General features: G+C 43.5%; 1 protein-coding gene across 4 annotated transcripts in view; it reads left to right on the top strand.

Annotated features, from left to right (window-relative positions):
• The window catches only part of MOB2 (MOB kinase activator 2), a 121128-nt gene extending 108865 nt beyond the window's left edge, over window positions 1-12263 (top strand). For 2 of the 4 annotated variants that reach the window (XM_082316747.1, XM_082316746.1), the window contains exons 2-5: window positions 1321-1481; window positions 2708-2801; window positions 9256-9380; window positions 10940-12262. In XM_082316747.1, the coding sequence (XP_082172873.1) occupies window positions 1321-1481; window positions 2708-2801; window positions 9256-9380; window positions 10940-11250 (691 nt within the window). In that variant the 3' untranslated portion in view covers window positions 11251-12262. Of the gene's footprint in view, window positions 1-1320; window positions 1482-2707; window positions 2802-9255; window positions 9381-10939 lie in introns of all 4 variants that reach the window. The other 2 variants (XM_082316745.1, XM_082316748.1) reach the window with 2 other exon arrangements.
• Window positions 12264-23306: the final 11043 nt, after the last annotated feature.

The raw sequence follows: 23306 nt of genomic DNA, 5'->3' as shown, positions 1-23306 counted from the left end.
CCTGCATGTATCTCAGACAGGGGCACGGTTGCAAGATGATTTGAAGTGTGTTAAGAGCCAGAACACGAGGTCAGTTTCCTTTGGATGGGATCTAGATGAGTTTCAATAGCAAACTCAATGCAGTCATCTGCAAAGGTGGGCTTGTCTTGGTTTTACAGATCCTTAAATCCTCTTTGACCAAGAAAACCTGACATTAAAAAATCCTGGTGTCTCCTCCTTGGATTCATGTGATAGTGCACAGCAAGTATTGCCTTACTGCACTTGTCCCTCACCATTGAATTTATCTTCTGTCTCTGGTTAGGTGGATTTTTTAACTGTAGAAACACATGGATATGCAGCTGTTGACTACATAGCCTAAAAGACCAAAGTGCTGACCCGCCACCCTTCCTCAGAAGTCCTTACTGAACCCTGGCCCAGGAATACCGATTGGGTTCAGAGTCTATTTTGAGGATGTTAAAAACAGAGCGGGAGGAAAACTCTAGTGAATACAACAAACGCTTTATAGACATGAGAGATGAAAAGTCACAATATGCCATGAAGATAAATGCGTTTTATGGAATATGGTTTGTCTGCTTTTATAAATCCAAATGGAAGGTTATTTCATAACGCATTGGATTTTAAAGGATTTTCGGAAGAAATTAACTCTGATCTTTCTGTCTCAAGTATCCCAGGAACTGAGAAAGCAGGTGTTCTTGTAGTTACCAGTGCTTCTAGCTGGAGTCGCAGATGCTCACTTTCAGAAGCATTCTGGTATCTCATAGAACATAGGGCTGGAGTAGCGAGGAACACTGTAGCTCTGAATGAGCAGTGCCAGCACATTGTGTGGAAAGAGCGTTTTTCCAACTGAGAGCTATCTTCTTGCAGCAGTCCGCTTTTACTGTCCCTCAAACGCCTGTTTTGCAGGTGACAGTTAACTGTATGATGCAGCAGATTGTTAGTATATTTGCATTAGAGTAGCTCCTTCAGGCACAGTGCCATCCTGCTGTCACGACTGTTCACAGGCGTAAGAGAGACTGTCACTCTCCCAGTAATTTGCCATCTAAACTGACAAAAGGGCAATGGAGATGGAGCAGCTCAGTCTCAAGTTTCTTAACGCCATTCAAAACTTCCAATGTTACTTGAAAAAAGAGACTGAGTTCAAATATGCTTTTTAAGAAACTCTGCTTTAATAAAAAACCCATTAAGCTAAGGGGAGGGAAGGCAGGAGGAGCAGTGCAAACACAAATACAGGAGTTTGGATAAACCAGCTTCTTTCAGGTTTCTGTAGCTGTTCATCAACAGTAAAGGTAACCTTTCTTCTCTCTTTTTAATCTCTTGCAGGAAGTCCAAGGGAAAGCCAAATGGTAAAAAGCCAGCACCGGAAGAGAAGAAACTTTACCTAGAGCCAGAATACACAAAATCCAGAATTACTGACTTCGAATTTAAGGAGCTAGTGATGTTACCACGAGAAATAGACCTCAATGAGTGGTTAGCCAGCAACAGTGAGTATTGTGATCGTACAGCTCTGAGCTTACTGTCCCTGCCCAAGAAGGCATTCATTCACACTCTGTTTCTTTTTACTGTTTTCAGTGCTTAGAAGAACACTCGATGGCTATTTACACTTACTGCGTAATGCATGTCATTATACCTTGAATAGTAATTAAGCTGTCTTACGTACAAACCAACTGTGCTCAGCAGCATGGAAGCGTTGATGCGTTTCTTCCTTCCAACTCCCTCACTGTGGCACTGAGGGCATTAAAGTTTTCGATGCTCTTTTGAGGACCATCAGATTCCCTTTGACTATTTGCTAAACCGGCTGGATCAGCATGTTTCTGACTCAAGCTACTGGTCTTCCAGAAGCATTGTAAAAACAGTATTTTGTTAAGACTTGTATGTAAAGCAAGTTGTGCTTAAAGCCAGAATTTTCGAAGTCTTTTGGTTGGATTTCTTCTCCCCACTCCTTCCAAGCTTTGGTGGAATTACTGTGAATTTAAACTGCAGTCAAGCCTGAACTCAGAGATGTGACTGACTGCTGTGACTGAATGCTGTATCTGTGCATCTCAGTTCTGATTTACAGTACTTTCCTGTGCTTCTGCTTCATCTGCCAGTCCTAATCTACACCTATGTGACCCAGTCTCATTTACATTAAGAGTATGTGGTAGTAGCAAGAAACTACTTTAAACTGCACACTAGGAAAGTTTATAGAGACTCATTAAGATAAAGTGAGGTGCCCCCTGAGGAGTATTAAGATGTTAAATTATCTCAGGAGATTTTTAAAAAGTAGAAGTGTGCTAGTTTTCATGCTGTTTTTTTTAAAAGGAGATATGTCATGAGAACTATTAATGCTGCTTTCTAGCCACTGTACGTTTTAAGTCTGACTTCAAAAGAATGTAGCAAATTGTTTGCTTTCAGCTTGTAGTAGAGTATTCTACTGTAAAGGTGAGGCTGATGACGGAGACGCTTTCCAGTGTTGCTGCTTAGTGAGTAATAAGAGCTGATGCATCATGGTGCTTTCATCTTAAATCAAAACAAGAGCTTTCATTCTATGTACCTCTTTGTCTTGCAGTTCCATCATTAGACTCATTTAGCTAAATTGTGTTTAAATTTTTATGCAAGCTCAAGACTCTGAGGTCCCTTCACTTGCTCTACTTAAATAATTGTCTGGAGGATAACCAGTGTTTGAAAATATTTTACTTCTGAATTTCTTCCCTTTGTGTTTATTTTTCAGCAACAACTTTCTTTCATCACATCAACTTACAGTATAGTACAATCTCAGAATTCTGTACAGGAGAGTCATGTCAGACCATGGCAGTGTGCAATACGTAAGTCAATATTTACAATTACAGGGTTTCCGTGAAGTCTTCAGGGTTGCTCGGGGGAGGATATTGGTATTAGGTGGCACTGGGCAAGTGTTTTACAGCAGCTCTCTACTTTGCGAGAATGTGGCAGCTGTACATCCTCTTCTCTCAGCAGTGAAGGGTGGTGGAAGTCTGGTTTTGTGGAGGACTAGAAGGACGAGAATCTTTGACTGTTCTGAGCTGGTTTTATAAGGTCAGATCAGAGAGGCAAATTACCATGTGTGTAGCTTGGGGGGAGAGGGGAAGAAGAGCAAGGCAAAACTGTCCTTACTGGTAACAGCACTGGGATTCCATAGAAGGCCAGGGAGGATAAACAAATTGCGAAAACCTCAGAGGGTGCTTTTGATAGCTGGAATGCTGACAGAGCACCAGGCTGCTGACGGATAACCTCTAGCCTGACGTGAGCCACTGGCTTTCTGCCTGAGCCCTTGGGCACAGAGGACACAAGTGGCAGCTTTGCAGAGAGTAAGGAAAACATTTTGGTTTGGCACTTTCCCCCTGTAGGACTTAGTACTGACTTTTTTAACATTGACTAGCTGTCACTTATGAAAGAAAGCTTTGTAGTTTTACTGTACATGGTGAATATAAGAAGAAGTTACCATAAACTCCTGCTCTTGATTAGCACAGTCCAACATGATGGAATATGAGATCCAGTTGAGTATGAATAAGCCTGTTGTGTTGTGGGTTTTTTTCTCCAGCACATGTGTTGATAGTCCTTTTCTTCCCTCCTCTTGCATTTCCTGGGATTAATTTAGTTGAGATGGATTTTAAAACAGAAGACTGAGCAGTGAATGTTTTAGTACATCAAACAAACATCCCAGCGAAGGTATGCAACAGAACCAGAGCAATATATTGTATCCCTGACAATAATTATGTAGCGCTTAGAAAGGAATCCTTGCTTAATGCACTGCGCTATCTTGTACACTTGAAATTAGTATCAGGGGCTTTCTTTGAGAGCACTCGGAAGAATGCAAAGTGTATGGAGGATAGTTTTGCATGTAGAAGTTGGAAGGATAATTGTCAGTAGAGAATTAAAGGCCATGCTAGGGACTTTGAAAGCAGGCTGGAACAGAAAGTCATAAATCTCTGCTGGACCCAGATTTTATCAGAAGGAGACAGCATGTCTCTAAATGAGAAATGGTGATTGGTAAGATGAGTATTTTGTTGACTCTTGCTCCCAAGCTTTCTCCTGTATTAATTTCTGAGGTGGCTGTCCAAAGGACTGAGTTAACTGTTTATCCACTTGGCTGATGGGAAGTGGTGGCTAAAAGGAGGTGGTGGTAGGGAACCTACGTAAGTGTTGCTCTGTTCTGCTCTAGTGAGTCTTAAACAAGAGTTTTCTGTAAGCAATTTATGCTGCAGAATAAAGAAAGGAAGTGCCTGTAGGAGGCTCCAGCTGTAGTCTGTATTTTTAGTGGTGAGGACCAGTAGCAGAATGTTCCTGTCCTTTGTTTTGGAAAACTCAATAATTGTGCTATTTGGGAATAACAGGAAGCGTGTCTACACTCGGGTGAAGCACCTGAAACCGTTTGTGTTTGGCTAAATCGTAACTTAAGTATCTTCCTGTACTTGGCGGCAGATGATTGATTCATGTTTGCAAACTGCAGGCTGCATATTTCATTCTTCTATCAAGCGTGTGGGTCTATGAAAAAACCACCTAGGTGAGATCACCTAGCTACACACCTCAATACAGTTCGGCTTTGAAGGCTCTGTTCATAATTGTGTTCTTCAAATATCTCTAATGACAATTTTGGACGATCCTTGTCTTTATGTTCTGCCTTTCCTAGCTCTTCCCTTTTGGAAGAGATATGCCTAAATGGAACGTGGAGAACTGCCTCAAAGATGCTCATTTGTTCATATCCAGTTATGACTATGACAAAGCCATATGTCACGTGTGTCGTCTCCCCCCCCCCCCCCCCCCTTTTTTTTTTAAAATATTACCCAAACGAAGTAAGGTAAGGACATGCTTATTGTGTTGGAGAAACACCAGTCGATATGATTTATTGTGCCTTTGACCTGTCTCCAGTATATAAAGAGTATCACCTAAACATTAGGGTCAGTTGCTGATTAACCTGATGGACACTCCAGATTTGACCTTCTGTGGCTGTGATCCATTTGTTCAGGTACTTTGGAATAAAATAGCATCTACCTATATTAGATCGCCACAGAATTACAGCACCTTGGAATAAGGGTGCAGTTTGCCATTTTTTTCAGTGCTGATTTCTTAAGTAGTTCAGTATGAAGGTCTGCATTCTGTTCCTCTTTTATGTTTTCCCTGCCCAGTTCTCTAAGGCGGGTTTTGGATCACACCGTTCTGGTCATACCTAAGGAAGGTTTTCTGTACTTATGGTTGAGATGTTGAAGTAACTATTGAGAACAGGTTGCTTGTCAAGTTACTTTGCATTCAAATGCACTGCAAATACTCAGTCCTAAGTTGAGAGGATTTGCTGGCAAAATAAACGCCAGTTGCAGTTAAATATTCGAGGTAAGGTTTTAACATCTCAGAGAAGCTCTAGCCAACTGACAAACTGCAGACACATGCAGCTTTCATCCCTCTGTCAGATACATGAGATAGCACAGCCATCTGCACACAATGAAGAAGAGAATTTCTGCTTAGGGTTACTGAGAGACATCTGACCAAAACTTAGCCTCCTTGTAGAACAGATGGAAGCATTTGCTGGCAAGGTGGGGTGATGCCAAGAGAAATACTAGAATGGCCAGTTATCTTCAAAATTTAATCATGGTGGCATGAATGTAACTTTGGGAATTATTTAGTTATGCTCATTAATATCTTTATCACTTGCTGTAAAGCAGGTACTATATTTTTAACACAGTATTTACTACTTAGATTTAGTATGCTTTGTAGCCTATTACACAAACTAGCTCTAAAGCACCATGAGCTGTAAACAGGTTTTCTAGCTGACGTTTGGGCAAAACTTCTCAAAAGTGCTGAAGTGAGTGAGTGGAGTTAACTAAGAGCCTATGTAAGGGTTGTTCACAAGGCTGAGATTACAAAACTCCTGAGGCAGAAATCAAGGATGGATGCAAACTTCTAGGCCGCCCAGAGATAAGAGTGAAAAGGTCTCATTTTGGTCCAGTGAAATCCCTTAATTGATAACTCCTTATCACTCGTTTTTTCTAATCTTACAATCTCCTTTGTCATGTCTACCTTGCCGTTAGTGTCTCTGCATATGGAGCGTATTTCCTTTTAGAAGTCTTAACTCAAACTTGCAGGTTTTGCATTTTCTTACATTTACATCCCCCGAGCTGTATGCTTCTACATAGTGGCCCCTTTCTCTTTTTTTTTTTTAGCCCATCTAAATGTTGGTTTGCCCCTGTCAAACCATCAAAGCTATTCCGAGTTGCTGAGAAGCACTGTATTACTGCCCTTGCGTTCGATACAACTTGCTATCCTGCTTTCTTCATAACCCATCTTTTGGGTTCTAGCAGGACTGCCTCGCTTTCCTTTCCAGTCCACATAATCTCCACAGCATTTGCCTTTCCCTCCTTACAGAAGCTTTTCTTACACACCGATGTAACTTCTGTTCTGCCTTGGCTTCTACGTCATCAACACAAACCCAGAGTGTTTTAGAGGAAAAGGGATAAAGTACGTCCATATATTAAGATGCAGTCCTGTGACTTCATATGTGTTGTACTTCAGCATTTGCATCATAGGCTTTTCTCTGTTAAACCCATAGTCATTTCTCCATGGGATTTACAACGGAGCTGCAAATTCCTCATGCTCTCCATACCGGGGAAGTTTAAATCTGCCAGAATTTTACATAGGAAATAATCAAAATTTGTATCATGTGAGCACTTTTTGAAAAGTGCCTTAAAGTGTCATTGTCGTCGTCTTGTCCTTTCTGCTTCCCATCCATTGCCTAAAATGGGACTGTACTGTCACGGTGCCGGTGGTGGAATGCAGTTAGGCTTCTGTGCCCAGCCGAGCCCTTCCGTGGCCCCAGCCTGCTTCCTCTCTCGTTAACAGAGACAGCTCCAGCCTGGGTGGGAGCTGCGTACCAGGTGCGAGATGTTCAGGGTATGTCAGGGGCTCCTCTCTTCCTCCCAAGACCTGTGAAGACTCTGTTCGCAGCACTTGAAACATGAGGAAGACACATGATGCTAATCCTCAGGACAATCCTTGTAGTTATCCCCTTACTCTTAATGATTCTTCTTTTAAATTCCTGTTTTGCATAATTAGCCTAATTTTCAAGGAAAGGCAAAATGGGTAGGCAATGGTATGTTACAGCAGATTCATTCTTTGGCAACTTGTGCAGTTGCCAAACTGTTTCTTTTAACTAAAATCCAATTATTCAGATTCTTTTTTGCACTTAAGGGCAGCTCTAAACTATGCTGTTCTATCTTGCAGCTGAGGATTTCTGCAGCATAAGAAAACTGCTGAGGTACAGACAGTCCAGCCTGCTTCTGCTCTTGGCAACAAGCATTGTCTTAAGACCCCAAATAAGTCCAAGTTCCGTAGAACGGTCTTGCTCCAGCCTACTGCGGGGCTAGACAAATGAGGCTTGTGTTTGTGCACTACATTGTATAATTCCTTATATGTGGATGGTATAAAGGAAGTCAGCAGTGATGAGCAGCACAGTCTATGCCGAAGGGCCCAAATGCTACTTCTGATGCCTGACATAACTCTACAAAGAGCTCTTAACTCCTGCTGGTTTCATCCACTTGCTCACCTTTTTATGCCCTTTTGCAGTCAGTCCTGCCCTCTCTAGTAAATGACAGAGTGACCAAGCACCACATGCTGAAAATGAGCTGAAAGAAAAATTCTAGACCTTAACTGTTTGCAGAACTAGTTTTCAGTTGCCCTTCCTCTCTTAAAGTTTGAACCACTCATTTCTGCAGCTTCCTCTTGTTTTCACATGGCTTGGGGCATGAACAGTGTCATTAGTGTCTTCACCTCGCTGCCCTCAGGTCCCTGAAGAATCTTTTGGGGCAACGAAAACACATTGTAAATTAAAACTTTTCATTTGCTACTTAACATTTTTCTTTAATTAATTGCTTCAGGACTGTTCTGCTGGTCAGTATACATAAAACTTCACTTTCCAAGTGGCATGTATAGATCCTTCCAGTTCAATGCAGTCTAGTCCTGTTAGGCACAGAAAAAACATTTAATCTTTATCTTCCATGACAAAAGGGAAGGGGGGGGGGGGGGGGGGGAAAGGCGCCCAAAGGTGGCTAAACATCACACTGAAGTGGTATTTTGTCTAGGGCTACAATGAGGCTTGTTTAGTGATCTGTGTGAGCAATGTCAGATAACAGATCATTAGCCAACAGCAGCAGAGTTGGAACTGAACAGACAGGCAAAAACGGTACCCTGGCTTTATGGGCTCATGTGTTGGGTGAGGTGTTTTTCTAACCAAGTTCTGATGCTCAGACCACTTCCAACCTTGCTTCCAAAGGTAGCCAGCAAACCCCACCTATGCTGTGTTCTGGGAAGACCAATACAATGGATTTCCTATCAGTCTGATAATGATACAGGACTGCTACTGATGGAGCTTCAGCTGTTTGAAGGAAGAGTTCAGGATCTGGAACTCAGGACACCTCTAATGTGACATAGGCAAAACAAAAAAAAAAGCGCTTTGCCGAATTCCTTAGCTGTAAAACATTTCTCACTGCGTGTGCCCAATGTGATGGATAGCTGCTCCTGGTAACAGTCAGAGGTGCTTTAATTAACCAGAATGAACCTTCAGTGCTTTTGTAGCCTTCAGACTCTCTATCAGGTGAGGGATGGCTGCAGTTCCTCAAGATGATGATGGCTAACTGATTGAACTAGGGTTGCTTTTGAAGAGCTGGGCAATATGCTAATGTCTCCTGTTCCTTAAAATCCAACAGGATTATTCACTGGTGGCAGAGTCAAATGTAAATTCAGATGTTTTGGGGAGTCTGTAACCAAAGGAGCAGAGGTCTAAGGCAGGCTGGTAGGGATGTGCAGTAGGGTCCTGAAAACTTTCCCCCAGATTGGATTTTGGAACAGGATTTGTAGCGCTTAAAAATGCTGCCAGTACTTCAGAGCACCAGCTTGAAAAGCTGGTGTTTTGGAGCCACCTTCTGTCTGTTTAATAATACTACGCTACAAGACTAATACATGTTTTGTGATGTTAAGCATCAGAAGATCACCAGTTTATCACTGTGCAATGTTGTTGCCCTTTAAAAATAGTCATATAATGCTTTCCTGTACAGTTTTATGGACTGTAAACAAACTACTGCTAAACTGATAGGGAGAAGGTTCAAGGTTTTTGATGTAGAAAGATACCCTGAAGTGAATCTCTTCTGTAGCAGCTATGATGTATTCTGGTAATGTTGCAGCTGTTGTTCAGTAGTATTTAGACACTAACCTCATAGAGGAGTTGAGCTGAGGAGACGAAGTTTGAGGTGGTGACAGTGTCCATTCTCTCCACAGACAGTACTACTGGTATGATGAGCGGGGAAAGAAGATCAAGTGCACTGCTCCTCAGTATGTTGACTTCGTCATGAGCTCAGTGCAGAAACTAGTGACAGATGAGGACGTCTTTCCAACAAAATACGGTATGTCTGCTTTTGGACAGGTGCTTCCTGTGGCTCTTTGCAGATGCCATAAGTAAGGTGAAGGTTGGCATTCAGCATATGCATTAATACCAGACAGCTTTCTCGCTTGTTTATTTTTTTTTAAAGGGAGATTTTAAGTTTGATTCATTCTTGCGGTAAGAAAGACTTGCGCTGTTCGCATATGAACTGGGGTGAAAGGCTCACAATCCTGTCCCCTTGGCTTGTATTTCTTCATCGGTACATATTTTCTTCAAGCATTTTGAGATCTTCTAGCCTGTATTCAGAGAGGATAAAAATTTGAAAACTGTCACCATGTATGTGTTCAATACAGCCTGCTGCTAGTAAAATTTAACCTTGTTGTTTTACAACAACAGGGTTAGAGCCCTGATGCATTAAGGAGGAAATAAATTGGATTCCCAAGAATGTGGCTTGTCTTCCTTGCCCAACCAGGCCTTGTCTCACAGGCTGTTTGCAAAGAATGTCATTTTTAAGAATTGAAAAGCAATAGGAAAGTTACTTTTAACTCAAATTTGTGTCCTACCAAAGGCATTGCACGTAGCAATCTTGTTTAAGGGGAAAAAAATAGAGACCTGAAGTTATGGTAGGTGGGCTTAATCATGACTAAAAGCAGCTGGCTTCTTGAGCCCCTTCAACAGAAAACTGGGGAACTAGGACATGACAATATAGGAAATGTTAAGCTAGTAGGCTTTGCTTACAAGCACCTTGATCTGGAAAGAGGCAGTGTCTAGTAAGCCAGCTGTAGTTGACTTTTTTTTTTTTTAATATGCTTGTTCAAGGGCAATGAAGGCACTTGCACTTTTCATGCAAGTGATTTGTCCCTGTGGTCAAGGTGCATTTTAGACCAGTAACATACTTCGTATTCTGCATCATGCTCAGGATGGCCGGTGTTGCTTTTTTGCTTGCCTCAGTTTCACTTTCAGTGTTACCAAAGTAGTTGTCCAGTAATAATCTTTTACTAGGCAGGCACGGTACTGCTCCAGCAAGCACAATTTCAACTGCACATGATAGAAGGCACCCAGTATTTCCTTCCATTTCTTTCCCATTTGATAGAATTTCAACAATGAAATGAGGGGAGTCGTTACATACACAGTCGAACTGCTGCATGCTACCAATCCCTGTGTACCTTAGCTTCCATTTCAGGATCTGTGAATTGGTCTCCCAAGCATTATGTACTTCCAGGGGAAAAATCTGCTACTCTTAGACAAACTAGATAAGGACCCAGAAGAACCTCTCATTATTTTTACAGCCAGTAACAAAAAATGTTGTGGTTTTAAAGAACGATTACACTTGCTTCCTGATTTTTGAACCCTTAGGGTTTAAAACTTAACTTCAAATCAAAATGCTTAAAACCTCCTTAGAGTCTTCCCCTGAATTCCTGTAAAAAGAACAAGATGAGAGGATGATACAGGGCCCACGAGCTCTCTGCTGTATAAGGTGGGCTCGTTGCTCTTACCCACAGCTCAGCCCAGACAAATGCTGCTGTGGGGCTGAAGGTGAGCAGCTGGAGCTATCATGGTGTTTCTCTGTCTTCCTTTCAGGCAAGGAATTCCCAAACTCGTTTGAGTCCCTAGTGAAGAAGATCTGCAAGTACCTGTTCCACGTGCTGGCCCATATCTACTCCTCACACTTTAAGGAGACTTTGGCACTGGAGCTGCACGGACATTTAAACACGCTCTACACACACTTTATCCTATTCATCAGGGAGTTCAACCTCGTGGACCCTAAAGAGACCACCATCATGGACGACCTCACAGAGGTCCTCTGCAGCAGCAGTGGGAGCAGCAGTAATGGGAGTGGCAATGGGAGCAGCAACAGCGCAGGAGCACAGAACCATGTGAAAGAGAGATGAGCCCTCCTACAGGATCAAAACTAACATTAAAAACAATATTATATATTCTGTGTGTATGGGTATGTATATGTTCAGATATACATACAGACATATACAGCAATGAAAGCTGAAAGAAATTATGCTGCCACCACAGGACCTGTAGTCGTATGGGACTGTATGGAGCTTTGGTTTAATGCGCCACCTGGCGAGAAGTTGCACCAGTTTTATTTTATTTTCTGTCCACTCCTCCTTTCACCTATTCAGATGGATGATGAGTGCTGTTTTTAGAGAAGAGCCAAGCTTGAGAGTGGGACCACTCTTGGGTTTTTTGGTTTTGTTGGGTTTTTTTGTTTGTTCCCCCCCCCCCAATTTGTTTGATTGGTTTTTTGTTTTTCTTTCTTTGGTCTTGAGTGCAAGCCCTTTGTCTTTCTAGGATGGTGGTCCTGCCATTTAAAAAATATCTATTATATTATAAGAAGTGACTTTTACTTTGAAGTGGCTTAAAATGCAGGTTTGTTTGGGATTTTTTTGGGGGGGGTGGTTTTTCGGTTTGATTTTACATAGACTGCCCCTTACCCCGCCAAAAACTCCCCAGTTGAGTGCATCTTGCCCTTTGTTAGTTTGGAATGGGAAGAAACTCCCGGCTTGACCAGAGTAGCAACTAGGGGCTTGCTACATGTTGAAAGTGGGCATGATTCTCCAGTTGTCCCATCTGCCTGGTCACAACATGTGAACATGCAAGAGGATCCACAAGCCTTTCTGCTTATTGCTCCTACAACATATATACTCTTTTCTCTGCTTCCCCGCCTCCTCTTTTCCCAGGCACACCTCTACAAATAAAACGAGTAAGATCACTGGAGTCCAAAACCCATGTGCAAGAGCCACCACCATTTGCTTCCCATTGAACAGAGGCCCAGGGAGGGGGGGAGAAGGGTACATTGAGTCAGTCACCGCCTGTGCTAGAAAGATGGCTGTTGGCATAAAATTATATTGTTGGCTTATTTTAGTTCATCTGTTCTATAATAATAAAAACAAATCTATCAGCCATAAGCTTTGTTTTTGTGTTTGCAGCGTCAAAAATCAGTGGAATCCACCCATACAGCTTCCCTTTCACCACTGACTGCCGTTGGCCCTGCTGTCAACCAGCTTTATAAATAACAGTTTGTCTTCCATCCTGTAATCTTACATTTATAATCAATTCCTTGCTTTTTCTGGTAGTGCTAGGAACCTCCTCCCCAGGTAATCTGAAGATAAGCACTCTGAAGATAAGCAACACTTGGGAAGGAGCAAGTTTCCTGTTTACATGTACTCGAATTCTGCAAACGCAGTGGGCTCCGGGATATTTTGCGGTGAATATTGTATCACAGTTATCCGTGGATAGAGTATTGTATCAATGCTGTATCATAACAGTGATATTACTCTTTCCTTCACATTTCCACTGAATTCTTGCAGTCAGCATGTCCAGTTGGGAAAATGCCAAATTTTGCTTGCAATTGTGCTTCTATCAAATCTGTGGCAGCCTCTGAGAATTGTTTGTTACTGTTTTGGTCATTATCCTGAGGTATACATCATTAATAACTGACCTGGCATGAATCCTAGAAGGTTTTCCTGAATGAGGTCTGTAACTGTAGTAAAAGTCAGTAGAGAGAAAAAAAGGAGAGCAAGTGCGAAGAAAAAAAGAGAAGGAACAGCACAAGAAGTGTGTGTGTGGGAAGCATAAGCAAGAAAAGAGGAAAAAAGAGAAGAAGAAAAAACACAAGCAAGAGAAAAGCTTGTGAAGAAGCGTGCAAGAGCAACAACAGATAAAGGAGGAAAAATGTGCAAGTGAGAAAAAGAGCAAAAAGGCACGAGCACAGGAGCAGGGAAATGGAGTGAGTGAGGGAAAATGACCTCAATCTTTGTGAGCTCAGACTTCTCCTGTGTGGTTTGTTCCCGGATTGTGGGTACCTTGTGAACCTGCAGTGCTGGAGTCTCGCTGACCTGCTCATCTGGGTGCTGTCCGAGAGCACTCCTTCCCCACCACGTCCCCCTCCTACGGCCTCCACATCCAGCTGCATATTCCCATTCAGTTTCCATTCACGCTGATGTGAGCCTTTCCTTTACAATTCCCTACACCAGTGTCTGAAGGGAAAACCAGAGGGCAGCAGAAGCTATCAGAGCAACGCCATTCTTAAGGCCCCTGTGTTGCAACCAGAGCATACAGTAGAGTTCAAGGTAAGAAAGTAATAGCAAGGGCAACAACCCAAACCCAGGTATTCCTGGTAATATCTGCTTGTGAAAATGCATTTGCAGTCTTAACTCTAAAAGACCATTTAGAAATGATACACGTTTGGGAAAGGTGTGACTTGAACAAGAGGCAAGTCAACTCTGGGAAGACAGAGTTAGCTACAACTCAAGTTTCAGATGACAACACAGTGGTATCTATATCAAATGCAAGGGTGACTTTACCTTAGCTTCCCATAGGAGAACTGACAGAACCTCGTAGGAAGTCTGGGAACCCATGCGTTGATGCACAGCAGCGAACCATTAATTCAGCTACCAGGAGAACAGGGAAGTGCCACATCACCTCTAGAGGAGCCTGCTGTTGTTCGTGGCAGCTGTCCCAAGTTTACTCTGCAGACATTTGATATTCCTGAAAACATAGATGCTTCATCTAGCAGGGTAATTTTTTTTATATTTTACAAGCAGTTAACAAGAACACAAATAATGAATCCTATTTTAGTGTAGCCTATCTCATTGGTTTTAGCAGTGGAAATAAGGAAAACACTGAAATAGTGCCAACACTAATGTTCTTGTCAGGAGTAAATGTTACTCTCAAGCTCAGCCTCAAGGCATCCAAGCATATTTCAGAGGTTACTGAATTATGCTGTAGTAACATTAGATATGTAAGTGCATGCCGCTAACTCTTCAAACTCGGCTAGGTTGATGCCACTGAAGCCCGTCAGTGACCTTCTGTGCTTGCAGCGTACCACTGACAAGCCACACTGTAGGCACTGAGCCTGTATCTAAAGACAGGCTTAGGCCTTCTAACACTGATGAAATTGTTGTATTGCTGCTTTAAATGTGTTTTGTAGATTGTTTAAAGCGCTGTCAGAAGAAGAGAGGCACCTTAGTTATGCTACATTCAACCCACCCCTCTTGCCCTGAAGATCATGATGTACCATACCATTGTTTAAGGGCTGCTAAATAAATAAAACCACAAAACACCCCAGAAAAATAACCAAACACTGCTAGAAGACACCTTGGCTATCTACTCACACATACACACCCCTGGCACACATGCCTTTTGCAGGCCTTGCCTTTAAAAGTCTCAGCTTTACATCTGCCATTGCAGAACCCCTAAGCAGCTTTCAGGCCTAAAACCATGTCAGTGAGCACAAGCCATCACAGGGCTAAAGTCCTTCCTTTAAAACCAGCCATAGTCATATGTCCGTTTTGTAGGATTGTGTTCCTGACATTTGGTGCTCTGGACACGAGTGATGTGCTGAAGAGCTGAGGCTGCATAAATTTATAGCAATAGGGTGAAATGTTAGAGCCAGCTGAAACTCCCCCAGCCCCCAATTTGTCATCATCAGTAAGTCTTTGAGGCTGCAGTGTCCTTACGAAATCCAAGCAGAGCACCTGTAAATAAAAACAGGAGGAAAATAATTTCATCCATGCCATCTGGAATAAATACCAGCAGCAGGTAAGCAAGCGCCAAGGTCAGTGTCCATTACATGGGCTACCTCTGGCCATTCCCAGGACTGGGCCCAGGAACAGTGCCACCAAGCCTTTCAAACAGCCATCTTTAGCTTTGACCTCAGGCAGTGAAGCTGCGTAGAGATCACAGGCCCAGCTTCACCCCAACCCTAAGAAAGGTCCTGAAGTGGCAAGCTGTAAATTGAGTCAGGCATAGAATCTTCTACTTCAGCCCAGCAAAATCGGGGCTCTGCCCTTTTTTCTTGCCTGAGAATTGCAGAAAGTTAAGTCTGAGATCTCATAAAGCACACTCACTTTATACGTGAGTAACAACCTTTAACCAAGAATTTTAAGAAAAATTGACCTTGCTTCTTATCGAACACTTTTCTGATGAGAAGATCTGAGGAGGGAGAAAGATGCGTTCTGGCTCTGAGGTACCACCAGTTCTGGACAAACATGCGCATACCAAGGTGCTCCTGGAAGAGACTGGGGGCTAAAGGTGGATGCTGTCAGGTAACAATTGGCTCCTGCACGTTAACAGAAGACTAAAAGACTGTCACAGAAACAAGCAATCCCACAGAAGAACAAGCCAACTTTATGAGCACTTACTAAGTATGCTGATCTCGCACAAAGCCACGCTTCATCAAACAAGCCCTTACTCACATCCGTCATGTAACTTCTCCCGGCCAAGCCTTAGCTCACCATTTCAGCTGTTAACAGAACAACTCGAATCCAAAAATACTTTTCCGTTATCTAAACTGAGGACAGAAGAATAGGTTGTTGCTTTATTCTGTTCAAAGTGTCTAAACAAATAAAACCAATGTTCGTGGCTGTAGCGCAAGTGACACCACCAGACAGTTTAAATCTACTTCTAATGCCCGGGTGCTGGCAGTAGTTAGAGCACAGAGTTCAGTATGGCTACGTTATCCACGCTGCTGCGGCAATACTAGTGCCTGAACACAAGCTCAGTACCTGAAGGATTTAAAGACACGTCTTGTATCTTTACGTGATATAGCTGTACATGGTACAGACAAATCCCAATATTCCCAATGGAGCTGATGATACAAAGCAAGAAAAACACCAAACAGCTGGCAAAACCCCCTCAGTGTGCTAATGGGGTCTCCATTCTTTTCATGGACAGAAGAACTGTTCTGGTTGCGGCAGCTGACATGAACAATAAGACTTTTCAAAGCTAGGTTAGCATGTGACTCAGAGAAAACAGAAATTGTTGTGGCCAAGCACTCAGATGAGAGAACATTCAGAGAGCTTTGTCTAGTCAAAAGAAAAAAAAGGACTAGCCTCACTTCTCTATGTGTCATCATCTGCTAATTCTTTTCATTATATCTAAGAAAGAGGCATTAAAATACTCTGACAGCTTTCCCACACACCATCACGGATAGTTAACGTTCTCTCACAAAGTGGTGCAACGTTCCTTACATAAAACTCCTCCTCCTTTTAATGGTCTCTGGGATAATTCAAAAGAAATGGTACAAAGAGCCTGGGCTAGACAGCCTTTCCACTCAGCGGAGAGCAACCTCTGTAGCATCAGCTCAGATACAGAAAGGTCAAATGCCATCTCACAAAGGACTTTGGCTTCTGTGAAACCACTGCTTCACCTGACATCAGTAAGGCTTAGAAGACACTTGCCCTGAAGCAAGTACTGCCCTCAAGGACTGCAAAAGGAAACCTAAAAGAGGAAAACAAACTGGTCCTTCACACCAGTCACTAATTTAGCTAGCACCACACTCAACCGATGAAATGGTCCAGGGTTCCCCCGAAGGGCTTCAACGCAGGTGTATCAAGAAGTTGAAGGTGAATCCTCAGTCAGAGAGAAAAGAGCTGCGCAGCTCTCCAGCACCACACACTCATTAGACCCCACAAGGCCACACAGTGGTTAGAGTCCTGTTCTTCTTCTTTCTCCATGGACTGAATTCCTTCAGGAAAGACTTGTACTTGAAAGCTCTATTTCCAAGCAGATGAGATAGATTGCCTAAATTATTCCCCCCCCCCCCCCCTTAATTGCACTTGACAAAGTATCAAACACAAAAACCCGACTTCCATAGGATTCATTCCCAAAATCGTCTCAAGGAATATTCTTTCTGTTCCCAAGCATGAAAGCTTATGGAGTAGTTTGGGTAGAAGAACTAACTCTCATATAAAGTCTGGTAGACAATGAAATAGCTATTAATTAATACAGAAATTCATCCCAATTCTCTGTCTTGGCCAACCTGGAGTTTTTGGTTAGTTTTATTGCAAGCTAATGGTAGAGTCTTTACTGTCTCACTCATGACAGAGTGCAGAGCAGCAGATAGATAATATGTCTGGTTCTGGACGACTACACATAAGGGATAATTTTACTCTGTAAGGTGGAAATACATTGATTTTTAAAGTCTTCTGCAACAAATTTGGGGACACTGGTATTGCAGACAGCCAGAATACTTACATCTGCCTATTAAAAGAATTTACTTTATGAATAAGGAGAATCCTGTGCTTGGCTCCACTTAAAAAGGATAAGCCAGAACAGAACTGGTAACTGACACTGAATAATCCAAGATTTTTACAGTTACCTGAAATCTATATAAAACCTGTAACAGAAAGAACTCTGTGTCCTTTTCAGCCGGGTTTACTGACACTCAACAATTTAGGAAGGTTAATTTCAATCCTTGTGGCTATAAAACCTGTCTCAGCAGGAGTGAATATGGGAAGCAGAAGACAAATTGTACCTAAAGACCAGCTGTACCCACTGCAGCAGAACTGTGACAACTTTAGCTACTTTAAGAACATTTTCAAGAGAGCACAAATAATAAATGCTTTTGCATAATCTTACCAGTTTAAAAACTGTTTTAAACTGGCTTAAATGAAATCTATAGAACAGATGCTGTGCTGTGATCAGAGCGTCCCTGTCCTGGCATGTGAAAAGGACTGCAGCTCCGACAGGTAGTTCCTAGCAAATCTTAAAACGCAACGTGCATCAAGACCTCAATATTATTCATCCTTGTGAACTGATTCATTGTTACACCAGTGACACTCGCGGTCTGCAGAACGGTAAAGAACCAATACTTCCTTGAATTTGCACTTCTTGACCCAATAAGGTTTGTGCCGAAGTCCCTCATTTCACTCCCAGAAGGATGACATTAGGAGAGGGTAGCAGGAAGGTAGTCAGGCGCTGCAAACCAACATTTGTCGGCATCCTGCTGCCAAACAGAAATCACAGTTTGAAGCCCAGACACTTGGGAAGAATCAGGTGAAATCTATAGAGCAAAAGAAAGCAGACACGCAATTCCCAGTTGGACAGGTAAGGCTCCTTCCATGTAAGATTTTCAACTACAAAGCCACTACTTGAGTTCAGGGCTTAAGCCAGATCAGTTCAAGCTCACACAAAGCTCAGCACTGAGGCACCAGGAGACTGCATAGTGTCACCTGAATCGCAAAGCCTAGCCCCTGCAACTGCAAGCAATTCTGCAATGGATGTTCAGCACAGAGATACAGGGCACGTTTGCATCCTGCATTCCCAGCCCCAAACTCCCTATTGCACACTGTGACGGACTGAGGGTCAAAAGCCACGCTTACGACATGCTGCAGGAAAGAACAGGAGATGCTCAGGGAATGATCAGTACCTGCCCTGCTCCAAATCAAGCAGAGCTGAGTCCGAACCTCCTTGTTGAGCAACTACTGGGCTACCTGGCAAAGGGAACCGTGCTGCGTTGTGCGTGCAGATATGGTAGCTCAAGCGGAGCCACTGAAGAGGGACCGTGCATTTTGCAGACCTTCAGGGGAACGCAGCCTGAGAGAGGCTGTAACTGCTCTGTGCCACTCGTTGATCTGTTTGTGCTTAGGGCCCAAATCAGAACTGCCAGGCACTGTGGGTGCTGTTAGGGCTGGGCAGGACCCGAGTGCTGGTTTTGTGGACTCCCGCCGGCGCCTGGCTGACAGCTGGTTTGACATCTTCACAAACCTGGCCCTGCCACACGGATGTTCGTGGACCACCATGGAGATCAGGGACCCTGGAATCACCTTTCTTCTGCCTACATCAAACCACTAGGCTGAATTTAGTAACAAGATGGCAAGCCTGTGAATGAAGTTAATCCTGTGCCGTAACCACTGCTTAAATCTGAAAGCACTACAAATACTCCAATCCATCAAGGAATTTTGATTGGATTAGAAGCCCTCTGTGCTTCATTATAATCTCCCTGATGAAGGCAAAAAGTGAAACTACAGCCGGAGAAGAGAGATTAAAAAACCCATTGTAACAGTTTAATTATCTGTTATTACTGAATTAACATTCATTTCTGATCCAGGTGCTCCTCAGATAAATACCTCAGGTGGTTTATAAGAGCTTTGTTTTATTTTGCAGTGAAAGACTTCTGGCCCATGAAATGAAAACTTGGGCTTTTTTTAAAGCCAGATATCCAAAATAAAGAAAGCTTAAGCAAGACTCCATCTGCCTGTCCATTTTCCTTGCGTACCCCAAACTTTTGAACTGCTGGCTGATTTCAACCAACCTGGAAGACAGGTAGGAATCTCAATGCAATTAGAAAGTTTTTACAAGTTTTGCAGAAACAACCAACCATTGGAAGAGGAGAGAGAGCCTGCAAATGAACCCTTAAGTTCCCTGAGCAAGGAAAAAATTGCAACCTGTGCTCCCATGTTACTAGATGCCAAAGAACCTGCACCAGAAAACACGCTTGTAAGTCCCCAAACGCAAAGGGACAGAAGAGCTCAGAATCGACCACAAATCACAAATTGTACAAATCTAGCTTCCGAAATACGGGTGCTTGTTTCACTGCTTGCAAAACTGGGACAGCCTGCGTGGTCCAGACTTCCTCTGCAGTCTCTCGGTTTTGCAGATAGCATGCTGGATCTTAGTGCTATACCAGAAAAGAGAGAGAAGAAATGCCAAAACAACTTTCCTTTCATTATCAAAGAAAGAAACGTAGCATTTGCATCTGAAAAGACCCACTCTGAAGTGATGTGCTGAGAAATGAAAGAATGTGTCTTTAGGGACAGGCCACTGAAGAGGTTTGCAGACCTGCTCACTGGAATGTGCAGCTGCCAGGTTAAGATCTGGATTCAAGTTCCAGCCCAAGCCATAAAGTTCATATAAGCAACTGAGAGAATCACTGAATTGCTCTTCATCTCAGTTCCTGAATCTGCATAATGGGGACAACAGATACCTCTTTTCCTTCTCCTTGTCCATCACACCTACATGGACAAAGCTGTCCCTTGCTGCACTATCAAAGAATGCAACGGAACAGACTCCTAGCTTTCACGTGCTACTGAAATGAGTCTCAATAATATGCCACAGTATTTACCTGTCCAGGCTCCTGTGGTAGCAGGCTCCACTTCACCCTTCCCTTTGAGAAGGACTAGGTTATGCATAGTCCTTCCCCTCATGCAAACAGACTCTGATGTTAGCTGGGTCCCTGTCACACCAAGACTGAATGCTGTCATGTCTCTGCAAAGCTATGTAGAAGCTACACAGGCTAGAGAGAGGCATATCCACACCTCTCTCTCTCTCTCATCCTCCCGCCTCTGCACAGCCCAACTGACAGCAGGCGCATGGTACAGCTTGTAAAAGTCTTTAGGAAGCAAAGAGAAAAGACAGCATCTCTGCTGCCCAGTCCTCTCTGAGGAAGGTCCTGCGTTCTAGACATTGCTCTTCTCCAGACCAGCTAATCAGCAGGGCATCGTACAAGGCCCCGGACAAAGCATCGTAGCACAACTGATCCCCAGCTGCTTCACATAACATCTAATGGGTTACACCATATTCTGCCTCTACAGGATTTTTGCATGCTACAGAGGTCATCTTTTTTCTCCATCCCTCTCTTGCGGAGAGTGGAGCAGCAGCAGCTGTGGAAGCAACAGGCAGACTGGGAAGTTTATCTTCATGCAAAACACATTAGTAACATGCAAAACACAGTGTCTGTACTTGCAAGTGACATCATGACACTTGGTTGTACCCGTTACGACTCACATCTCAGGGGCTGCACTAACTTTTCACGCTGGACATGGCCAGTGCTGATCTGTAGGTTCTGGCTGACTCCATCCTACTGCAGCCCATCTCCCCAGGAGACGGAGCAGGCAAGTGCAAGCAGAAACTGCACATGAACACAGCCTGGAGCGAACTAAACATAGACCAAGCACAAATTACACACACGGCTCAATAAGTAGTTAGCCCTTTCCATTATAGGAGAGTATAACTTCAGGAGACATAAGCTGTCTATCCCCTTTTCCCAAATGAGATTGTTTGGCAGCAGTCCTCTTCATTCTGGCTTATAGATGCTGTCAGGCTCTCCTCTTTCTTCCGTTTTTCTAAAGCAAATTTGCAGTGCAACTCCACTGAAACTGGAGATCAGGGTTGTATCTGCTTTCATACCTCTGTGTGATCCTGCAGCCCGCATACTTCCAAACCTGTCTGGCAGAACTACTTTTAGAACTATTGGGTTTTTTAATAAATGGCTGTAGCTGGCCCTTGGTTGGGTCACTAATGAAAACCAAGCCCCCACATGCTAGTAACGTGATTAAAAACTAGAGCTAGTGCATCAAACAATTAAAACTGCACTTAAACTAAGAACTTTTCTAAAGGTTTTCATTCTCCAGCATAAAATGCTCAGGGTAGACCATCATATAAACTGAGCTGAAGTTAACTGGTTTAAAGCAAGCCCACTTTCATTTATGAGACTCTTCATTTCAGGGTCAGAAGGGAACACTGCAAGCCACTGCTCTGAACTCCCAGGTATCACAAGCCACAGCAACAGTCCCGAAGATTCCTGTATTTTGCACCATTGCTGAGGGAATTCTCCCTGAGCAACACCATTTCGTTCTCTGCTTGAAGCTGACAGCTAAGCCAAAACCCAAACAGTTTCCCTGGAACCACCTGATAACCCAGCAGCTGTGTCAGCTGCAGTACTCTGAACTGAGCTGGGCACACAACACAGCAAAAGGAAAGAACAGCGAGGCAGAAGTGGAACCTGGAGCCGGAATTATTGCTAATTCAGCGTCAGATCTACAGCTATTTTAACCCAATGAGGCCAATGGCCTTGTACAGATTTCTATCATCAGCTGAAGCAACAACTATCAGTCTGTCTCAAAATATTTCTAAGGTCCCTTTCTATGTCTTACTGCCATTGTGATGTTGATTTGACCAACTAAATCTACTCAGTCTTTTCTAATGCATAAATTACAGACATTATTGGTCCTCTTTTAAATATCAGGCAGTACACACATGATTCCTCCTTCCCTCAATGTTGATTTGTGTCTCAATTGCCCGAATTGACATGCACAGCTCCCTCTTGGAAGTGGCTATGGGAAAGTCTGGACTGCTGCTTCCTATGACTACCTCTTCCTAGAACAGGGCCAGAAACGTACACACAGTCTTCACATGCTCCTTAAAGGATGGCCTAACCCTGGCCTAAGACTGTGTTTTTCATTGCCTCCTTTAAACTGCCACCCCGGCTGATAACACTTGCCCGTGCAAGAGAGGTGCAGCATGCTGGTACGGGCAGGCACCCCGCAGAGGACGCCGAGTCAGGGGAACTTGTCTGCACACTGATAAGAAGAGGCTGCAGAGACGGGTACTGCATTCCTGCTGCATAGCAGGATCGAGGCCAAGCCAGGGCACAGCATGTCTTGGCTGCGGATTGCAGAGGCACGGCAAGATCTATACTCAGGTCAAAGTCTCCCCTCGTAATCATCCTCTTCTCCCTCACTGACTTGCAGATCAGGCGTACCTGAGTTTAGGGCTTAGTTCAGCTACTACAAGCGCTACAGTAACATGGGATTTTCAGAGGGTTTGAGGGTTGCTTCACTATGCTCCCACGGAACAGGAGGAAGAAATTAAGTCAGCACTTAAGAATCTCAGCCACAGTACTTGAACCGCTAGAACCACTTCCTTTATGCAAGGCAAGGGGCTGCATGTCCAAAGCTGTTGGAAATCCAAATAGTTCTCTCACACCATCTGATACTTAAACAAGAACTGGTGTACCATCACCACCCTCAATGACTCGACCCTTAAGTGGGGATGCCACGTGGTAAGCACACGGAGCACTGTGCAACAGGACAGCTTGTAGCCACGCCACCTTGAATCCTAGTGGTGTCAGAGGAACCTTCACCAGACAGAGAACTTGCTAGTTCTCTCTTTACCTGTGTGCCTCCCTGTTTGCTGCCAGGATACAAATTTTAGGTATTTTATAGGGAGCAAGAAGTAGAAGACCACTGGCTGCTCAGACTTGCATATACTCCTACTGACACATGCTCCCATTTGGTCTAGGCTTCTTATTTTAAATTGTCTTAGGGTAAACTGAAAGACTGATTAAAATTTACCCAATCAAGGAGGAAGACACCTCCAAGCCAGGGAGTGTGTCTATGATGCCTCAGATGCCTTCAGCTCCTGGGAGCTC

This window comes from Platalea leucorodia (assembly GCF_965183815.1).
Source record: "Platalea leucorodia genome assembly, chromosome: 7".
NCBI classification, from domain to species: domain Eukaryota; kingdom Metazoa; phylum Chordata; class Aves; order Pelecaniformes; family Threskiornithidae; genus Platalea; species Platalea leucorodia.
The sequence above is the reverse complement of the archived record's forward strand: the minus strand, read 5'-3'. Positions and strand labels throughout refer to the sequence as shown.